Genomic DNA, 22,713 nt, shown 5'->3' on the forward strand with positions numbered 1-22,713 from the left:
TTCTATCAAACATTTAGAGAAGAGTTAACACCTATACTTCTCACACTCTTCCAGAAAGTCACAGAGGATGGAACATCCCAAACACATTCTATGAGGCCAGCATCACCCCAATACCAAAATCAGACAAAGGTACCACAAAAAAAGAAAATTACAGGCCAATATCACTGATGAACATAGACACAAAAATCCTCAACAAAATACTAGCAATCTGAAACCAACCATCGGCAGGCAGACTCTCAACCACTGCGCCACCAGGGTAGCCCTGGAATCTAATTTTAAACAATGATACAAATAAATTTATTTACAAAACAGAAATGGACTTTGGCATATTGAAAACTAACTTACAGTTACCAAAGGGGAAACGTTGTGGGGAGGGATAAATCAGGAACTTGGGATGAACATTCACACACTACTATATATAAGATAGATAACCAAGGACATACTGTATAGGACAGGGAACTCTACTCCATATTCTATGATAACCTATAAGAGAAAAGAATCCAAAAAAGAATGAATATATGTATATGTTTAACTGAATCTGGTTGAGAGTCCGCCTGCCGATGCAGGGGATACAGGTTCGTGCCCCAGTCTGGGAAGATCCCACATGCTGCGGAGCGGCTGGGCCCGTGAGCCATGGCCACTGAGCCTACGTGTCCGGAGCCTGTGCTCCGCAATGGGAGAGGCCACAACAGTGAGAGGCCCACGTACCGCAAAAAAATAAATAAATAAAATAAAAATAAAATTGATAAATTGTAGTTTAATCATGTTATTTAGAAATATTCAAGTAGATATTAAAAAATAACAAGGAAAAATAGGTGAAATACTTGAAATGGGACTTGGGGTAGAATATGATAAGATGGGGTAGTGCTGCTTTTTCATTATAGTTTTATAGTACGACTTGACTTTTAAAAATTACGTTCATGTGTTACTCTGATAAAAATGCTTATGCTGTATGCTAATTGCCATAAATGCTATGAAGGAAATTAGGGATACTGTAATGAGAATAATGGAGTGGAGAGTGCCAGATACAGGACAGTGTTCTTTAGCTGGAATGGTCAGAAAAGACTCTCTAAACCTGAAGGATGAGAAGCAATGTGGGTTGACAGAGGGTGAGAGTTTTCCAACACAGGAATATAGTCCATGCACAACTCTAAGAATTCTTGAACCTGAAAGAAGCCTGGAGACTAGTAAAGAAGGGGTTTGTTAGAGATAAGATTTAAGAGGAAGATGTGAGTCAGATTTTACTAGGTAATAATGAGTCAGTGGTTATCCTAACTTTAACCCAAGGTACCATCTACATAAAATGCCCTTAGCTTTTCTTCTGTACTTGGTGGAAACCTCACATGTCCTCCTCCCTTTACAAACTTGTCAAATGCCTACCATGTGTATTTTAAATATTGGATTGGCCAAAAAGTTCGTTCGGTTTTAAATAAAAATAAAACATTTTTCATTTTCACAAAGAATTTTATTGAACATATTCACTAACCGAACAAACGTTTTGGCCAACCCAATATTTATCATAGATTAGATGTGGGTATTTTCACTGGGTTACATGAGTCCATATGTGAATCAGAAAATTTTCTAGAATATTGACTTGAAAGATAGCTGATCTCAACATAAAAGTTTTTCCTTTAACTTTTATTACCCATAATCTGATATATTTTGTCAATAAATGCTAAACCTGTATTTGATGCGAAGGGTCATTGAAGAATATTTTAACATTGAATTTAGGCCTTTTATTATTATTGTTATGGGATCTGAGTATGCTTAAGACCAGTATAGTTTAGGAAGAATTGAATTCTGGTTTTGAAAATATCTACCTTTTAAAAATTTTATTCATTACTACCAGTTTCTTAACAAAATTGGTTATCAAAATTGTGGACTACAAGAATTAATCTTGTATCCAAAAAATAATTATTTTAAAATAATTTAAATTGTTTCTGAATTTTCTTACAACAATACTCAAAGGAAATTTTGTTTCATACTGTTTTACCTAGAAAAGGTGAAATTTTGGAGGAGTGCGTGTATGTGTGTATACGTGTATGTACATCTGTGTGTGTCTTAGGCAGGGCAACCCTTCCCTACAAATCTTTTTCTTTCTTGTCCTTAAATTCCCCACAACTCTCTCTCTAACCCGATGCCTATTAATTCTTGTCTTTGTCCCATTTATTTATTTGATAAATATTTAGTGTATGTTAGGCAATATTCACTTCACTGTTGTAATCTTTGTAGAGCATTTGTGTTTGGACGTATCTAAAGGACTTTTTTCTGCATTATTTTTTTGAAGTACTATAATTGGTACAGAAGTAAAAACAGTTCAGATCTGCCACTAAATTAAAATCCTAACAGATACATATTTTTAGCTTCTGTTCTCTTCCAGGTACATTACCCAAATTTTCTGCATCTTTGTTTCTTATAGGTATGCTGGAGCAATGGAAAGATTGCAGGCAGAGACTGAACTTATTAACAGGGTAAACAGTACTTACCTTGTGAGGCACAGGACCAAAGAGTCAGGAGAATATGCAATTAGCATTAAGTAAGTGGGACAAGTACTTTTACAGAAATAGCTTTCCTGTTTTCATAATTGCATAGATCATCTGACATATATAACACTGAAGCTGAAAACCAAGGTTCTAATTGCAGCAGAAATAATGTATCATCTCTCCAGACAGTTCATTAATACTTGAAAATATCTGTTAGAAAAAATGGTATTGTGTTATAGGCTGCTAATTGGCATACTACATTTCTTTCATAACATTGTACTTGATATGTGTATGTTTCTAGTAAATCCTAAGAATTATAAATTACTAGATTTTATTTTGTTTTTCCATATTCCCAAATTGATCTTATAAAAAAATTGGGCATAGTGATTGATCAAATCTAACCCAACCCCCTCGTCTCACTTCAAATATTGGTTGTATCTTCAACCAATCTAGTGAATATATTTTTTTAATTAGCTGTCACCAGTGTATTGGCATAGGTATATATTTTGTCTTCAGAATTAATTCCTATAATGTTATTGGGGCATGCCCTCTGGTAACTATTGATTTCTACTGATTAAAAACACATTTATATTCATAAGTTATTCATTGCCCACAGGTACAATAATGAAGCAAAGCACATCAAGATTTTAACAAGAGATGGCTTTTTTCACATTGCAGAAAATAGAAAGTTTAAAAGCTTAATGGTAAGCATTGATTAGTTCTTTTCAATCTGTGGTCCTTATTTTTCTTCTATTAGAAAGGTCAGTTTAATTCTAGTTTCTTGGAGTATTTGCTCACTGAAACATTGTTTAAAGAGAATCATACCATAATTATGCAGCAGAATCCTGAAAATTTTAATTGTAAGAATTCTAGTTAAGTTTTATATTGCCCTAGACATATTTTTCATTGTAAACTAAGTTTACAAGTTTTAGATAATATTTCAGAGTCCACACTAGAAGATTCTTAGAGCCACAGACACGTTCAAAACAATCAACTTTCAGTTATTTGTGTTTTACCTTGTTTGAATGACACACAGCAGAGTTTTAACGTGCTTCTTTCTTCCTCTGCCTCTATCTCTTCATTCGGGCAGAGGAAGATATTTTAAATTATAACATTAAAAAGTTGTAATTGGTAAAATACCGCTCACATTTAGGTTCATTTCATGCAAAACATACTGTCAAATGGAAAACCTTTTTGTATTTTCTGCTATTTTAGGTGACCTGTACTACAGTTCTCCTTCATTACCTTGGACAATTAAACATTAACAAGGTGGCATTTTTACCACATGACAGTGATATTTCATAGGAATTTTACATTTAAATTGAACAGTATGTTGTTACCAAGTTGTTTCAAATAAATAAAGATTATTAATTCTGATGATTTTTAAAAGTGTAACTTAGCATATAAGAATAGTATATGTCATATCAACAATACATATATCAGTATGTCATTACATGTGCGTTGCTTGTGCACATGTGCATTTACTGTCAATGCTTGTGCATTTACTGTCAATGCTTGTGCATTGACAGTAAAGAAGAAAGTTCTTATTTCATGAAAAATGATCTCAAGTGTGTTTCTCAAGTTTGCAAGCATTTCTTGAGATAATGAAGAATTTGGAGATAGGACATAAGATGCATTTGTAGCACTCTGCTAAGTACTTTGAGTAACATTGGGAAGGACCACTCATTGATTGAACCATCAGTCAAATGATACACACTGCATCGTTCCAGAAAACATCTCAAAGCACTTTGCAGATGTTAACATTAAAGTTAAAACTGAGCATAAGAGAGCCTTACAAAATAAGCCAGCTTGAAAGCCTTATCTAAAAATTTAGAACTGCTTCAAGACAGGAATCAGCGTTTTAAAGAAATTGAAGCATCTTGAGTTGAAAGAAAAGTAAGAAAACCTCTCTGGACATAAATATCACATTCCCAATTCAAAAGCTAAGGATGGGTAGCAAGACTGTGTCCTGGAAAATGTAAACCCTGTCAAGTTGGCAACCAAGATCCAGGTATCCTCCCTGCTGGCAGTGAGTTATGTTCTGCTGGAACAAGCAGGCTGTGCACAGAGAAAACTGGACCTGAGGAGGTTCTTCCCTAAAGGAAAACCTAGCAGGGAGGTAGCAAGTGGATGCACAAATAATGAGTAACAGCCCCAGCCGAGACATGATAAAAGCGTGAACAGGGAGTCTCCACATCGCTGCGAGACACACCAGCCTGACTCACCTGAAGAAATTAGGGTGGTTGGTAATGAAGCTGCTCCGTGGTATTATAGTTAATATGAGACTTTAAAAAAAAAAATGCTGTAGGGCCAAAGCTGACTACCAGCCTTGATGACTTTGAAAGCAACAAAAGGGACTTCCATCACAGCAGATAAGCGAAGAGGATGAAAGGAATAGTCACTGGAGAGGGCCAATCAATTCAGCTCTTTGTCACCTGGATTCAGCTCAAGAAAGTTCCTCATCCTCTAAGGTCAGATGTGAAAAGCCAGTAAATACTGCATGACCTGGATTAGTGGACACAGATCCTCAAGTTCCTATCTGCATGTAAAGCTGTTATTATAGTATAAGCAATAAAGACCCAGAATTCAAATAACTTGGACCAGAGAGCAGTAAAAGTTTCTGCAATGATGTTCTGGAAAGGGAATTAAAAGTAGTTGTCACAGAGCTAAAATAAGCTCCCCTTATATGCTATGTGTAAGACATCAGAAATGCCACTGCAAGAGACACATGCATGTTTTTTCCTCCATATCTGGGGATCTTTTGTAAGGAAGTACATAGTGCAGAGGGTTAAAGGGAGGGGATTAAGAATTAACTGCAAAACTACAATGAAAAAAAAACTGCAGCAAAAGGATATGACAGACAAGGAGCTGAAAAATCTCAGCCTTAGATGAATACTTCTGTCAGCTCTTACAAAATCACTGTAAACGTTGCTGAAGAGAGTGTTGAAGTTGTCTGGACCTACTTCCTCCTCTTTGTTTCTGTTCATTTGTTGAACAAATTTATATTGAGTCCTCACTATGTGAAGTTACTGTGCTTTTGCACAATTCAAAAAGGACTCAACTGTTCAAAACAGCTTTCAAATTAGTAGATCTCTGTGTACTGAGAACCTCACAACGGTGCTGTCCTTTGACCCTCCGCTGGGAAATGCCACATGGATACCTGATCAGAAGGAATGGCTCCTATCTCAGTAACTAGCCCCTCTGGAAGAAGAGAGAAGGTTGATAGGCACCTTGGGAACGTAGGGGCTTCTCTGAACCTGCATCATGCAACCTCAAGGAGGTTACATTTTATCGTGTTGGTGTCAAATAACACAGTTCCCATTATAAGTACATAACAGTCTATGCATTTTCTTTAGTTCAGTATCTTCCCATCATGGCTGGTAAAGTTATATTCATCTACCTAATGACACTCATTAGGGCCTGGAATTAAATTTAATTTGGAAAGGATGTAAAATGAAAACGAAATCCAGAATTTGTTTTAAATTAGCCAGTTTCTCGAAAAGAAGATTGGCCTCAGGTGGTTATGACCTAACCTTTTCCCTCTGGTTTCAATGGCTTGGTTAATCAAAATCTTTGTTTTTCTTAGTAAATCCAAATTCTAAATGAATTTCTGTATCCAGATTACAAGGCATTAATTTTGTTCTAATTTTCATGTATGCCAGACAGTCCATGTCCAAATGCTGTTTATAAATCAACTCCACTGCCTGTTTCCTTGGTAATTGGAATGACTGGCTCTCACTCATTATTTTTCAGAGAGACCTGAATTGTTGACACCACTGTGTCAGTGTGAGATAAGGAAAGCTTAGCAATTTCTTTTGTTTAGAGTCTTCTTCTTTACTTGTAGTACTTGAAGGTCAATGATTGCTAAAGCAGAAGTGGATTAGACTAAAATACTGAAAGGCATAAGTTGGAAGAGATCCACCATGGCACTATTTAATTCTACCCAGTTAGAAAGATGTAGGGAGATTTACCCTCATAAGACTGTAAAAATGGAACTAAAATATCTTCCATGCTCAGTGAAGTGATAAAAAAGTGTTTTACAGCTTACCAAGCCACATGACCCTAGGCCTTGGAAAAGTCATTTTTTTCTTCCATAAAATTTGGAGGTGGGTAGGTATTAAATGATGACCAAGTCCTTTTCAGTAATGATAATTCTGTAGTTTCTAGCCAACTTCACATAAACCTTAATTCATACTAATTCATGATATCATGCATAAAATTCATATTACTTATAACAAAATTACACTGAAGTTCAAAGTTATTGGCTTATAATTACTCTCAGGTTGATTTTCACATTTTTGCTAAAGAAAAGAACACATTTCATTCAGTTTAAATGAGAAGACTAAGAGAACTGTTATATATATATATATATATATAGTGTCGCTGATGCAAATGATAATAAAGTGTACCGTTCTTCCAGAGACCTTACAAAATTTTGCATTTAAAGAAATTAAATGATAATACTGGTCTCTAAGTAGAATTTAATTCCAGACATTGCCTTTGCGAGCCATGCTAAAATCACCATAATATAAATGCCATATTCTGATCAGTGAAGTCATTTTGAGGATATAATCTTCTGATATTTTAACTTTTTTTTTTAAGTTGGTCAGGTTCCACATTCCTTTGCTTCATCAAGGGCACCCATAATCTGGGCCCAAGCAAGGAAGAAAGGATGGAAGAAAATATTTTTAAGTGTCAAACCACAGCATCTTGGGTCTAAGAGAACAAATTCCTGGTATACCATAGATACTTAGAAAATGCTCCTTCCCTTTGCTTCACTTTTTGCATATTTACATTTGCCAGGTACTATCTGCTAATAATATGATGTAGTTCAGAGCACAAACTTTGGAGCCAGACACCAATTATACAGACTTGCCCAAAGCTGATTAATCTCACTGAGCCTTGAGCATCAGGGGGAAAAGGCCCATCTCTTGTTTCTTGTTTGAAGATTGTAAGAAACTATATAAAAGGCCTGGCACATGGGATCATGGTAACTCTCATGATTATTCACACGTACCAGGCACTTTATACGTGCTTCGCTATAGCCTGTGAAATGGTTTATTATCCCCAGATGTGAAAGGTAAAGAATCTCCATTTGCCTCATCCAGTACTTTAGCCAAACCAGGCTCCTTTTAGTTTATGAACGTGGTCTTTGTTATGTTTGTGTCTGTTCCCAGCCTGACTGCTCTACTTAAAATAATCCTTCCCTCCTTCCTGGCTTTTGAAATTTTACCTGTTCTTCAATTTAAGCCAAGCTACCTCCATCATGAACTCTTCCCTCATCCTCCCCACTGGACTCAGAAAAGGAAGCTCTCTTTCTTGCCTTTGAACTCCCATAATCCTTCACTTTCCGTCAAGGGTGAGGACACCTAGGAACCTTATCTTCAAAATCTCTGTGACCCCCTGGAACTCCCCACACGATGCATTCCACAACTCATCCGAGTTTGGTCAAAAATAATAAATAAATCATTGATGCTCCTCTTTCTCTTCTTTTGGGTGATTTTTGGCCCGACTGATTTGTTTGGGGAACTTTGAACATACCCATTGAATGGAGATACTGAATCGACGACAGTGTGGTTTTTTAAAGAAATGAGTTGCTTTTATACTGTTTGTTTTAAACAATAGTGCTGTAGTAGAAGCACTGACTAATTAGATTAAAAGTGATTATGCTTTTATTTTCATTTCAGTTTTTTCTAAGAAACGTCTATAGTACTCATCTAATGATAGTATGCATTTTTCCATTATGAATTAATCATTTTTCAATTTCTGTTTAAAGTAGAGGGATTCAGATTTGTGCAGAACCTATGAAACCAACATCTTGAAAGAAATTTCCTGAAATTTTAGTATGAAAGATGGTGGGTGGTTATTATATTAGGCTTGGATGCATTTGGGGCAAATTAGGTATAAGAGAAAATTGGAAAGAACTACATTATTGTACCAGATGACATTAAGTACCAGATGACAGCTATGAGAAGGGCACTAACACTTCCTCATAAGCCAGAAACAATGTCAAGTAAGTAGCATTTGTAGCTTAACAACTTTGGCTTACCATGGAAGAGTACATTTAGGATTGAGTTTGTTTTTCTGCTTATGTTGAAAGAAAATGCAGGAAGCTAGAAATTGCTATATATTCATAAAACAGCTGTTGCCTTTCTAAACAAAAATAAAGGGAGTTATTTCATAAATAAGAACAATAATTACTGCTCTGAAACTGAGGTTTAGTATGGCTTCTCTTTACTTACTACAACTGACTGAAGACTGCAGGATGTTGGGCAGCAAGAGGGGGTAACTCACACTATAAATGGCCTGGGTAGTTAGGTGTCATGCACCTCCAGGCTGCAGGGAGAGATGATCATTTACTCACACTAAGATAGGCTTATGGAAAATTTAGCATTAAATTGATCATCCCTCTATTGTATATAATTACGTGTCAAGGAATTCATGTGTTTGATTCTTTTTTCCTAAAGGAACTTGTGGAGTACTACAAGCATCACTCTCTTAAAGAAGGATTCAGAACCTTGGATACAACTCTGCAGTTTCCATACAAGGAGCCAGAACATTCATCTGGACAGAGGGGTAATAGAGCAGGCAACAGCTGTGAGTATTGTAATTTAGAATACAATTTGCTGTCACTTAAGGATCAAAGGCATGATAACATTAAACATCTTCATTCCAGATTTTGGAATAGAACCAATTAATATGCTGATGTGTTTAACAAGGAATTTTTCTGGAGCAAAGCAGAATCAGATGGACCAACAGGTTTATGAACATGCCTAGATTTAGTTCTTCATGCCAAATTAAAAATCATGTGTGTGTTAAATCCATCAGAAATATAGGGTATGTTAATATGTAAGTTTTGTACTTTTCACTGACTTTTACATTAGCCAAACGCTTTTTAACTGATACATGTTTATGGTCATAATCCTGTTTGATTAACAGTATTTAAGCAAGGCTGGTGCACAGTTCTCCCATCTAACCTTGCACTGCAAGTCTTCTTATAGATTCTATTTCAATGATTACTTTCGGAACTTTGAAATAGCTAAAAGCATGTTTCCTCTGATGCCAATATTTAAAAGTAAACATTAGCCACTTCTTTTCAGAATGAGTACTGTGCCACAAATAATCACAAAAGATTAGCACACAAACAGAAAGCGTGTTATAGTTTGAGTGTGAGTTCAACTCAAAAACGTTTTTCTCGTCACCGTTTAATGTCATATAATCTTCCTGTAATAGATATAGCATGTAGAGAACACTTTGATGAAAAAATGCTATGAATAAAGTGTGATTTCATCCTCTTATTTTAATTTCATAAAACTTTTTTAGAAGAGAAAGGAATACAATTTTACTACCCTCAGAAGGTTTAGCCTAAGCAAAATAGGAATATCTAGAGGTATTTGAAATAAAAAGAATTTGCATCATGTAATATAACTGTTTTTCCCTAAAAGCAGAAACTGAAAGGGAAGCAACGCTCAGGGCACTAACACCACCAGTAAAATTTCATAACATTTTCATAAAGTAAATATACAAGTAATTTGTCACATCAACTGACATTTTTTTTTCAATTTGAATAACTTAATAGCTGTTCTCTTCACAAGGATCAGTGATAAATGAACAAGATTGTGCAATGAAAGTAGTCAGAGCACACTTTTTGTTGAAACTGTAAAAACATTAAAATTTATCTTTCAGTTTTTAGCCCACTCTTACCCAGTTATCTTAGATGCTCATATAGGCCATAAGTTTTGCTCATTCAAAAATGGAACTTCCCCAGGCTTCCCTGGTGGCACAGCGGTTGAGAATCTGCCTGCTAATGTGGGGGAACGCAGGTTTGAGCCCTGGTCTGGGAGGATTCCACGTGCCGCGGAGCAACTAGGCCCGTGAGCCACAACTACTGAGCCTGTGCGTCTGGAGCCTGTGCTCCGCAACAAGAGAGGCCGCGATAGTGAGAGGCCCGCGCACCGCGAGGAAGAGTGGCCCCCTCTTGCCACAACTAGAGAAAGCTCTCTCACAGAAACGAAGGCGCAACACAGCAAAAATTAATTAATTAATTAACTCGTACCCCCAACATCTTCTAGAAAAAAAATGGAACTTCCCCTTAAGAAACAATTTTTTCTACAAACTTCTTAAAAGCCTACCAGGGTTATGACATTTTTCCCTACACGAAAAGTATAACTTTCAATTCTTTTACTTTGCCTTCCCAGTAGCAGGAGATAAAGTTGCCCAGGAGGTCAGTTACACTAAAAATCCTGTCTGAGTTGTTTGCTTAGTTTTAGAAAGTCCGGGTGAGAGGGACTGGCAGTCAGGGAGAGCCGGTATCGCAGTCAGTGGAAGGTTCTTAACCCTCTCTTTCACTGTGTGGTCACTCTCAGGCACTCCTGTGCTTGGCACAGGTGGGTGCTCAGAGAATATTGGTCAACTACGAATGAAGTTGCCTAGCTAAAATTGTTTTCTAGTGTTTGACCAAGTATTCAGTGCTCAAACTTGTTTAGCCACTAGGGATGGCGTTACAGGCTCTTTTTCTTTTTCGAAGCATGACCAATAACATGATTTTGAGCGTCCATGCAAGCTACATTCAGTTATTCGTTCCTTCAGCATATAATAATTACCTAACGCAGAAAACGCGCTGTTCTAGGTATTGGGATTCAACAGAGTCCCTATCCTTATGGAGCTTATATTTTAATGAGGCAGCTCTGGCAAGTCTGGGTTAGGAGTTTGATATTTTTATATAGGATGATCAGGGAAGATCTCACTCCTAAAGTGAGCAGAAAGAAGTGAGGGCATGTGTTGGTATGTCAGTCAGCAATAATTTCCTGATGGTCTACACTCCAAGATTATTCGGCAGGATTATAATCTTAGGTCAAGTGTATATTATCCCAGTGTTTCATTTACTTGTTGCTGACGTTTCGTATGAAATGAGAACACTATGATGATTCTGAGCATTGAATGAGGTGCTATACATGAAAGCATTTAGCAGAGTGCTGGTAACATGGGAAACACGCCATACAAGTCAGCTGCTGCTGATTCTACCACTTCTACCACAGCTGTTGCTTTCCTACTACTACTAGTCACTCCTCTAACACAGCAAACATTTTCCTGTATTTCTAATTGTTGAATTACTAGTTTTAACTCATAGCAATTTACATCGTTGCTTTTATGATTTTTTAAAATACCCCTTGCTTATTTTATACCAAGTCCTGATTAAAGGTTAACCCTTAAGTAAAACACTGCTTCAATTTTTACACACGTGTCTCTCAGGAAGTGGTAAAGAGGAAACTCTACATATTCTGTATAGAAAGATTGTGTAGGATGTCTTTAGAGTCCTTACCTCTGGTTCACAGCTTTGGGTGTGCTGCTGAAAACCATCTCAGAATAACTTTTATGAAGAAGTAGTACCTTGGGATACAGGACAGGGCATGGCATCTTCATTGCTTCTAAGTAATGGAGGAAGCAGAGCAGGCAAGCCAAAGCCTAGGACCACGCTGTGTTCTGGGTGGAGGTTGAGATTGGAGTTCTAACTCCCGAAACCTGCGATTTATTATTATTTTTCTCCTACATGCTACATAGTCACCTTGGAAAAGAAAGTCCCAGGGCATCGCAGAAGAGGCTGCTTGCTTCTGTATTAGTCTAGGTTTGGATGTTCTTGGGAGAATTAAAAACTCTTCTCAAGTTTGTAAAATATGGTAAGATTATGACAGGCCTACCTCATGCAATTGCAAAATAACATATATAGGGCTTCCCTGGTGGCGCAGTGGTTGAGAGTCCGCCTGCCGATGCAGGGGACACGGGTTCGTGCCCCGGTCCGGGAAGATCCCACATGCCGCGGAGCGGCTGGGCCCGTGAGCCATGGCCGCTGAGCCTGCGCGTCCGGAGCCTGTGCTCCGCAACGGGAGAGGCCACAACAGGGAGAGGCCCGCGTACCACAAAACAAAACAAGACAAAACAAAAAACATATATAAAGACACTAATTAGAATTAAACAGACATCCAGAGTATTGGGCAAGGAGCGTGTAGCATTTGTAGGTGAGGAGCCCGTTGTAAGCAAGGCTCTTTCCTAGGGCTGTGAGACTTTTTGCCTCCGCAATGACTTGAGTGTTTCAAGAGAGATGACGAGAGGAAGGAAGAGAACAAAGAGCAGTCAGACACAACAGTGAGCCGTTGTGCTTCCCTAGAAACTGCAGTGGCTCCGTGGTTCTGTGGATCTGTGTAAGAATCCCATTACTTTCCAAAAACGGTCGCAGGAAACGTGCCTTAGACTGCTGCGGGTGTACCCCTAGGGCCTGTGTATTTGAAGGGCACTGAACTGACTTTTGCCTTTCTTTCTGTACAGTGAGCGCTTAATTATTTTCAGGTCTGCTACTGAGTAGCTGTCTGACCCCAGGCAAGTCACTTAGCCTATTCGGGCCTCAGCTTTCTCACCTGATGAATAAGGAATGAGATTAGATATTTTATTATGTTCTTTAAAAAATAGCATGCTAGGTTTCTTTCTTTGTATGCATGAGAGAAGGAGGTAAGGTAGAATGGTAATAGACCGTTACACCTGGAAAAGTTGCACAATTAGCTGTTTCATTACCTATTAATAGACCTTAAGCATTTTCCCAAGTAAATGGAGAATTAGTTGGACCACAGAGGTGGCTCATGTTTAAAAAAAAAGTCACAAGACCTTATTAATTACTAAAGAGGGGAAAATAGAAACACCTAAAAGTGATCAAAGTTAACATCACCAGTAATGGGACAACTAGATATCATGCACCTCCTAATGTGATGCTCTGAGAAGGATGTAACACCACTTTTGTGGTATTCCTGCCCCCCAGGGTGCACAATTTGAATCTAATCATGAGGAAATATCAGAGAAACCCAAACTCAATGACATTCTACAAAATAATTGGCCTATGCTCTTCAAAAATGTCAATGTCATGAAAGACTGCAGAATTGTTTCAAATTGAAGAGAAGGAGACCAAAGAAACATGACAGCTACATGCAACATGTGATCCTAAGTTGAATCCTGGACCAGAATTTTTTTTTTTTTTTTTTGCTTTTTGCTATAAAGGACACACAGGGAACAATTAACACATTTTGAATAAGTTTCTAGATTAAATAATTTTTGTTTTTGATAATTGTACTGTGATTATATAAGAGAAGAAAATGCCTTTGTTTTTAGGAAAGACACACTGAAATATTTAGAGATAAAGGGCATTGTCTGCAACATATTCTAAAATAGTTCAGGAAAATATAGAGATGATAAACATGGTAAAATATTAACACTTGAGGAGTTTGAGTGAAAAAATATATAAGAATTCTTTGTACTATTCTTGCTACATTTAAGTCTGAACTATTTCAGAAGTAAAAGTTTTAAAATTTCGAGATGATCCGTTTACCTGAGAACTAACAGAATTGGGAGAAAATGGCAGCATTCTCCTCTTTCACCTGTTCCAGGAGCAGGGGCAGCTTGGTGCACTGATTTTAGGGTGTGTAGAGTACGGAGTAGGACGTATTTGAACCATCTCTTCCTTACCTGTAACCTCACTGTATTTACTTACTCATTCCTTCATTGTTTTATTCAACAGTTATTTATTCAACACTTACTATGTGCCGAGTCCTGTTCTGGATGCTAAATATAACAGTGAATAAGATGGATAGGAACAAACATAAAACAAATAACTTCATAAATAATCACAAATTTTGATAAGTCTTGTGAAGCAGAAGCAAAGTGAAAGTGTACAACAAGAGGGCCTATTTAACCTGTAGGGTCAGAGAAGGACATTTTGAAGAAGTGGCATCTAGACGAAACTTAAAGGATCTATGTGGATTGGCAAGGTGTGGGTTAGTGGCGGTAGGGAAACATCACAGTGAAGAAGCAGCTTGTGTGAAGGACATTTAACAGGAAATAACTTCACACGTTTAAGGAATTAGAAGGGGGTTGAAATGTTTAAAGCATAGTGAGTGGATTCTAATATATACGTTGGGAATGTACTGACGCTTTAGAAGTAGAAATGATATGAACTGATTTACACTGTTTTGAAAGATCACTGCCTACTCCGTGAGAGTGGCTTGAAGGGAGGCATGGACCAAAGAGATGAGTGAGGAAACTACTGCAGATGTCCAAGGGAGGGATGATGGAGGTTTGGACAAAAACTGAATAGAGACAGTGGAGCAGGACAGTGGGCAGATTTTGGTATAATCTGGAAGTTGAATTGATTGGATAAAGGAATTGAGGTAGAAGTGGTACATGTATGATACACAATTATTTGCCTTGGATGACTGGCAAACGGTGAAACCATTGGACTGATCAAGAAGCAAAAGAGACATAACATGTATAGAGGAGAAGGTAATACATTCAGTTGTGCACAGACTTTCAGTGCCTGTGCACACTCAGTGGTTCAGTAGGCATTTGACACTAAGAAGAGTGGTTGGAGTTGAAGATAGAGTTTTATGAATTGCTCACACTTCGTTTCAGCTTACATAAAATATAGCATTATTTTTATATAGTTTTAATGATTTCTTCTGGTCTATTGCTCCCTGAAGCCTTAGGAACCAGGCTCCTGAGCTTCCCATTCTCAAATTGCACTTTGCACAGTGCCTTTCATGAAACACGTGTTCAGAAAGGGCTAAATGAGTGAAGTCAGAGCCTAAGGTCTGTAGGAGACATAGCAGGTATTAAAAGCACTATGTGTAGTTGTTATTTGAAAAAGCATGGAGAGATGGGTGGGCTTGAAAACAAAATATAGAACAGCATGATCCTTTGAGGTGGTGACAAATATTATAGCAATTCTTCAAAAATTGTCAAAGGCTTCCTGGGTCTTTGGGACTGTGCGAATGACCTTGCAGGAAAAAGTAAAAGCCAGAGCCAGGGCCCAGGCTGCTTTTCCCTACTGTGGTCTCGTTCCTTTCACGCAGGTAGTCCTGTTATTCTATTAGCCATCTGACAAGGTGCTTAAGCTTCATTTTAGCCAGTGTTTTAGAAACTTGGAGAATTTGTATCATTCATATTTATTTAACTCACTGTCACATTATATAACTTGCTTATTCCTGATAATTCTTGAAACATCTGATAATGCCTTAACCATTATTTATTAGTTTTATCACAGTGTAATAGTGGATAATATTTATTATCTCCTTCATACACACTCCTCAAACATCCACTTATTTTTTACCTTCTTGCCCTTGTAATTCAACATATCTATATTTATCTACTCTTATTCTGATCTCCTAATTTTATCCTCAGTCTTTTGTCATCTTTTTCCTTGGTCATTTGGCATTTGGGTTTGATTTAATCTAATTTTATCCTGGTAATTTAAATATCTGTTTTAATCTCACTGTAATAGCTTCCTAGAACTGCCTTAAAAATTACCATAAATGAAGGGGACTAAAACAACAGAAATTTACTCTTAAGTTCTGGAGGCCAGAAGTCTGAAATCAAAGTGTTGGCAGGGTTGGCTCCTACTGGAGGCTTTAAGGGGGAATCCATTACCATGCCTCTCTTCTAGTTTCTGGATGGCTGCTGGCAAATTTTGCTGTCCCTTGGCTTACAGACACACCATTCCAATCTCTGCCTTGTCTTCATATAACCTCCTCCTCTGTGTGTCATCTCCCTTTCTCTTCTTTTATAAAAACACTTATTTCATTTAGAGCTCATCATAATACAGGATGATTTCATCTTGAGGTCCTTAACTTACATCGGCAAAGACCCATTTTTCCAAATAAGATCACATTCACAGGTTCTAGGCGGACATGTCTTTGGGGAGGTGAGGCACCATTCAACTCACTATAATCTCATCATACTAATTTTAAATTTTTCTCCAAATTTTTCCATCCTTATTTGTTTTTTATTGGAGTTATAAGAGGACTTTGCACTATTAGGACAGATGGGTAGTCAACGGATGGGGAGTTACAAGGGAAACATTACCTTAATACAATGAAGTGTTTTCAATGGCTTGTAACTTTCCTGCAGTGAAACGCACTGTCTTCCTGAGAGAGAGCACTTCTAGCCAATGAAAGTTTCCCAAAAAGGTCTACATGACCGATTGTTTGAAACACTATATAAAATACTTGATATAGAATAAGAACCTAGTAATTCTGTCTGATATTCAATAATTTAATGATTAAAAGAACACTATATTTTTCAAACCCCTTTCACTTATATTAATGTCTCCAACTGAGTGTTTCATGAATCACCAGTCCTGTGAGAAGCATCATGAAAGGTTTCGTTTGTTAAACAGATGTACCAGAAGTGCTGCTTGTATGATATAGGAAAGTGATGAGTTTCCCTAGTTTATTTCATCCTGCAGCACTGTCTCATAATGTGTAATGTTTGTATTATGAGCCATGAGAGAGTTAGTGTATGTGATATACTTAGAACAATGTCTGGCACATGGGAAGTGCTCTGTGCATGCTTTTCTATGGGCTAAGGTGGTTCTAACACGTTGCTGGCATTTTTATACTCTTTTTCTCAGGATGTCTATCATGTCCACAGAACTTGCTGTTCTTGGGCAACTAATCACCTACGGCCGAACATGTTCATTATTAGGTCATTCTGGGCTTCCCTTTTTTACTTACTTGTTTCAGGAGCTTTAGTAGCTACTGTGAGGGATTTTTATCCTGAACCTGATGGCTTTAAGAATTAGTAGCCAGTACCCAGGGTCCCTTCAGAAATCGACAGCTTGCAGGTCGAAATTCTACAGATTCAAGTAACTTCATTCAAAGCTGTCCTTTTTCATGTTTCAAAACTCAAAAAGCAGTCCTTGTGTTTTAATATGTCTCATTTTGTATACTGTTCTTTCTATAAACCTTATTTTCTAAATTAAAAACTGGTCTCAATATGTGTAATGTTCCCTAATTGACTATAGTGTCCTCATGGGGCAACCCTGATCCAAGGCTTTTTGGTTTTTCTAGTCTCTCTTCCCTGTAAAACAAACATAAATCAAGAGGAATTCCTTTTTTTCTTGCTAAAATTTGGATCAGTCTCCTAGCTTTGAGGAACAATGCTGAGAGCTCTTTTTTTCCTCATATATACCACTGATACGCAGCTTCCCCTACTGAATTCCAGATCTGCATAAGGGAGCCGGTCCGACTTGGCCAGGGTTTCCCTTCATTCACTGCTTTATGCATTCAACATTTTTGAGCATCTACTTGCACTGAACACTCTACTGCACATATCCCTTGGGTGTTACATACAGTTTAGCTTAACAGCTGAACAATGGACAGGAATGCAGGGGGACTCTGGTATTGAGGCACTTCAGACTTAGCAGCAATGTCAACCCTGGTAGAGGCTTTTTTAGCAAGTATTTTTTTGTGACATTGCTGAGAGGTCATCCTCTGGCTTTACTTGACACTCAGGTGACTTTATGTCTACGGCCATACAAATCACCCAACTTATTTATTTTATAAATTTATTTACTTATTTATTTTTGGCTGTGTTGGGTCTTCATTGCTGTGCACGGGCTTTCTCTAGTTGCAGCGAGCAGGGGCCACTCTTCATTGTGGTGCAAGGGCTTCTCTTGCTGTGGAGCATGGGCTCTAGGCGTGTGGGCTTCAGTAGTTGTGGCTCACAGGCTCTAGAGCACAGGCTCAGTAGTTGTGGTGCACGAGCTTAGTTGCTCCACGGCATGTGGGATCTTCCAGGACCAGGGCTCGAACCTGTGTCCCCTGCACTGGCAGGCGGATTCTTTTTTTTTTTTAAATAAATTTATTTATTTTTGGCTATGCTGGATCCTCGTTGCTGTGTGCGGGCCTCTCATTGTCGTGGCGTCTCCTGCTGCAGAGCACGGGCTCCAGGCACGCAGTCCCCAGCAGTTGTGGCACGTGGGCTCAGTACCCGTGGCCCACGGGCTCCAGAGCTCAGGCCCAGCAGGGGTGGTGCACGGGCCTAGTGGCTCTGCGGCATGTGGGATCCTCCCGGACCAGGGTCCGAACCCGTGTCCCTTGCATTGGCAGGCAGACTCCCAACCACTGCGCCACTAGGGAAGCCCCTGGCAGGCAGATTCTTAACCACTGTGCCACCAGGGAAGCCCCCCAATTTATTTTTTGAACAGAATTTTTTAAATGCTTATGTTGATCCAGAAACTTGACTTATTGGAGCTATTTACTATCATTAGCTCATCTCTTCAGAATTACTCAAAGTTAAATATACTACATACACACTCTACTGTGATTACCTTTCATCTGATGTGCTTTTTTCCCTTCCCCACTGTATTTCTTTCTTTTTCAATAAGCTACTCAGATTTATCCGTCCGTTGTCATACACGTGGTTGCCAAATCTGTCACCATCCTGGCCACTCTGCTCTGAATACACTCAAATTTGTCAGAATTGAGCATAAACACTTCAAGATATCTGACTTGCTCGTTCAGATCATTTCCTATTCAAAGCTCAGTCTTTCTATTCAAAGCTCCATCTTCCCCTGTTAATTTTCCCTCTTTTTCTTTATTCTTCTTCCTCATAGGGCAGTTCTCCAAGAACTTCTCTCCTCATCTCATCTTTAGTTATTACATTCCCACCAATAACCCCACAGGTCCCCACATTCATTCATTCAACAGACCTTTATTGAGAGCCTACTGCAGGGTTGGCACTGTTCAAATTGCTGGGGATACGCAGCAGTGGAAAAAAAAAGTCTCCGCCTTTGTGGAACTCACATGATAATGGGGAAGGCAAATAATAGATTAAAAATAAATTATATAGTATATTAAAGTTGGTGAGTGCTCTGGAAAAGATAATCTAACAATGTAATGCTACTCAGGAGTGCTGGGGATGGTTTATGATTTTAACTGGGGTGGTCAGATGATGAGGAACAAAAGTAGAGATTCATTTTTCCTCCTTTTGGTAGCTTAATAGAGAGCCGGTGCAGCAGTTTTCAGTTCTCAACAGTAGAACAGGCTAATACTAGCCACTGGCTTCCGAAGCTCCCCTTTCTAACAAGGTCATTTGTATGACCAGCGTCTTAGTCTGTTTGGGCTGCTATAACAAAACACCATAGACCAAGTGTCTTCCAAACCACAGAAATTTATGGCTCACAGTTCTGGAGGCTGGGAAGTCCAAGGTCAAGGTGCTGGCAGATTTGGTATCTGGTAAGAGCCTGCTTTCTGGTTTATAGAAGGCACCCGTGTCCTCACATGGTGGAAAGGGGCGAGGAAGCTCTGCGGGATTGCCTTTTTAGGAGCACTAATCCCATTCATGCAGGCTTCATTCTCATGACCTAAGCACATCCCAAAAGCCGAACTTCCTAATACCATGGCATGAGGCATTAGGTTTCAACATATGAATTTTGGGGTCTGGAGGGGGACACGAATATCCGGTCCATAGCAAACAAGGAGTTTCTGCTATCATAAACTCATATAAATACCCCGTCCATCTGAAGAGCAGGCTACTGGAACTCTGACCATGGCGTGTACAGACCATCCGTGCCCAACTTAAGCAGTAGGACAGTGGGAAATTAGGGGATTGAGGACCCTCTGCCTACTTCTTTGCTTGTATATCACTCCCTCCCCCCATAAACCCTGCTTTCTCTCTGCACCACATGGCACAAGTGCTATGAGTCTGTGACTCTTTTATGGGGCATCAGGGTAGGCCTCGTTGTGAAGGTAACACTTGAATAAAGATTCAAGGAAGTGCGAGCAGAACAGCCAGTGCAAAGTAAGGAGCATGTATGACATGTGCAATGTGGCCAGAGCAGCAGAGATGGAATCAGAGGGGCAAGGGAGGCCAGCCTCTGTGAGGCTTTATAGGACTTTAGCTTTTGTTCCAGAAGACATGGGAAGCCATTGGAAGGATTTAAACAAAGGAGAGACACGGTCTGACTTTAACAGGATTGTTCTGGAGTCTGTGTAAAAACAGGAAGACCAGTTAGGAGGCTCATGCAGCAATCCAGGTGAGAGATGGTAGCAGCCTGGAACAACATGTAGCCAGATGGGTCACCTTTATAATATGTAACCGAACAGGACATGCAGACACATCAGACGTAAGACAGAATAGCAAGAGAAGACCCAAGGCTGTGACTGTAAGGCTTTTGGCCTGAGCAACCGGAAGATTGGAGATTTTTGTAGGGAAAGGCTCAAATGGAGCCTAAAGTCTAGTCATAGCACTCTATCCAAGATGGGTAATTTCCATATCTCTGTATCATCTCTGTGTCTGTCTCTTTACTAATTTGTAAGCTCCTTTAGAGTCGATGCTCTGTCTTATCTGTTTAATCTCCAATAGCACCTTAGCACAGTCCTTGGCACATTAGTAGTTATTTAATAGATGTCTGCCAATTATCATTAAAGAGTAAGGATTTAGGATCAGGGTCACATCTTGATAAACTAGATGCCTAGAAATAATCCAAAATCCCTTGAAATGTCAAATGATCTAATTTTCCATAACAATAAGGCCTTATACTCATATTTTTGCTTGTTAATGGCTTTATGTATTTAGACTGTGCAGTACTGAATATAAAGTAGCTGTTTCTTTTCACAATAATTCTAAGTTTTCCTTGTCATATCTTTGAATTTTAGGTTAAAAGAGATTTGTCCATTTACCAGATGTCAGCATTCAATTAAATGAAACCAATCTGAATCATTCCTACTTTTTCAGTGACAATATATAAAATATACTATAAATACGATGTATTTGAGGGAGATGGGGAGCACATATTTGATACTATGTCTATGAATGTTTCTGGGAGTCTAAGAAGAAGACATGGCTACGTTCTAAAATAAAACCAGGTTCAGGGTCACAAATTTAAACATTCATTAAATTCTCAGCATGTTCTCTGCTGTTAGGCCATCTGTATACAATCTTGGTAAAAGGAACCTCCTGGATCCCTCAAAGTGTCCCACATGGGGACGTAGTCCTTCAGGAAAATCTCTAGGCCACTGCTGGGCCCCAAACTCACAGGGATAGCTGTATTGATGATGGTATCATTGGTACAACCGCCTGATATTTTTACTTTTTTTTTTTTTTAACATAACTGAGTGTAAACACATGTGGTTGTTACATCTTAAGGCTGAGCATTAGGTAATGTCTATCCCAGAGAATAATTAGCAAATGCTTAGTATCATATTCACTTATACATATAATGGATAATTAAGTGGTAGTTCAAAAATACTTTGATTTGGTCACCAGTACCTTAAGGACTAGTGTTGATTGAGCTTGGTCTCTGCTGTGTACAAATTTCAAATGTTATTGAAATTTGAGTGGATTTTCATTTGCTTGTGAACATGAATAGCCTAATCAAAGCAGAGCATAATACTTTAAAGCAATGCTTAGTTAACCTTAACAAAAGTATAGGTATCAGATACCAATTCACTAGTAATTTATTATTCTGTGAACATTGTGTTCCTCTTTTAATTGACATGCTTCTGTGGCTCTGTCCTCTCCGTCAAGTCTCAGAACTGGATAATATTCACTTATGATGTACCAGTCAGTTTATTATGGCTATGCTAATAGCTTCTGTTTCAATTAGAGAATTTTAGTACTTCAAGTTTCATTTAACTTGGAAAAGTTAATATTTGACTTAATATTTGAGTTAATATTTTAATAACTCCTAACGAGACCTTTTAAGTCACTAAACTATGAGCCACTTATTTGCTAATGTTCCATGAACATTAGCCCATTTGAGTGCCAGGTATCATGTGAAAATAACCAGAGACCCCCACCTAAGTGTGATGGTCTCTCTGAGCAAGGTTCTCCTTTGTCTGTGCTAATAAGGAATTGGAAGTATTTGAGGAAGGACGAAAGTTAGGCCCTTAACTAAGCATGCAGTTTGCAAATGATTACTTCAATGAAAAAGGTCTCAACGTAGATTTACTATTATCTCAGTGGATACAGATATGAATAAAAGTTCTTTCTCTCAAGAAGCTTCCCAGAATAATGTAATGTACTAGCAGCAGGCTTCCTATAATATCAGGTGGTGAAGTGAATATTAGGCGGGGAAGTGAAGGGATAGGAAATAATTATCCCTCAACATTCCCATCTGAACGTCACTGTTACTCAGCTATTTCTATTCCATTCCAGGATCTGCACATACCAATAATTCTTATATTAGCGTCATCTCGGTATAGTCGGAGGAGTCTGATGAAGAAAACACGTATCTGTATGTGTGTGTAGAAATAGGTGGATGTATTCTCAGTATGGACAGAAATATGTTTTGCAGGTTAAACCATTCTGCAAAATATTTTTATCAAATACCTTATTCTGACATTGCTTACATCTAGATTTAAATCCATACTTTCCTAGGGAAACACATTATTTCATACTCGTCTGCATA

The 22,713-nt window shown here is 38.4% G+C and overlaps 1 protein-coding gene across 7 annotated transcripts in view; it reads left to right on the forward strand.

Annotated features, from left to right (window-relative positions):
- VAV3 (vav guanine nucleotide exchange factor 3) overlaps positions 1 to 22,713 on the forward strand; it is a 400,412-nt gene that overhangs the window by 368,850 nt on the left and 8,849 nt on the right. For 4 of the 7 annotated variants that reach the window (XM_033862682.2, XM_033862681.2, XM_019919347.3 and 1 more), the window contains 3 exons: positions 2,420 to 2,536; positions 3,100 to 3,187; positions 8,951 to 9,080. In XM_033862682.2, coding sequence (XP_033718573.2) covers positions 2,420 to 2,536; positions 3,100 to 3,187; positions 8,951 to 9,080 — 335 coding nt within the window. The remainder of the gene's footprint in view (positions 1 to 2,419; positions 2,537 to 3,099; positions 3,188 to 8,950; positions 9,081 to 22,713) is intronic. The other 3 variants (XM_073810193.1, XM_073810194.1, XM_073810192.1) reach the window with 2 other exon arrangements.

This window comes from Tursiops truncatus, chromosome 1 (genome assembly GCF_011762595.2).
Source record: "Tursiops truncatus isolate mTurTru1 chromosome 1, mTurTru1.mat.Y, whole genome shotgun sequence".
Lineage (NCBI taxonomy): Eukaryota > Metazoa > Chordata > Mammalia > Artiodactyla > Delphinidae > Tursiops > Tursiops truncatus.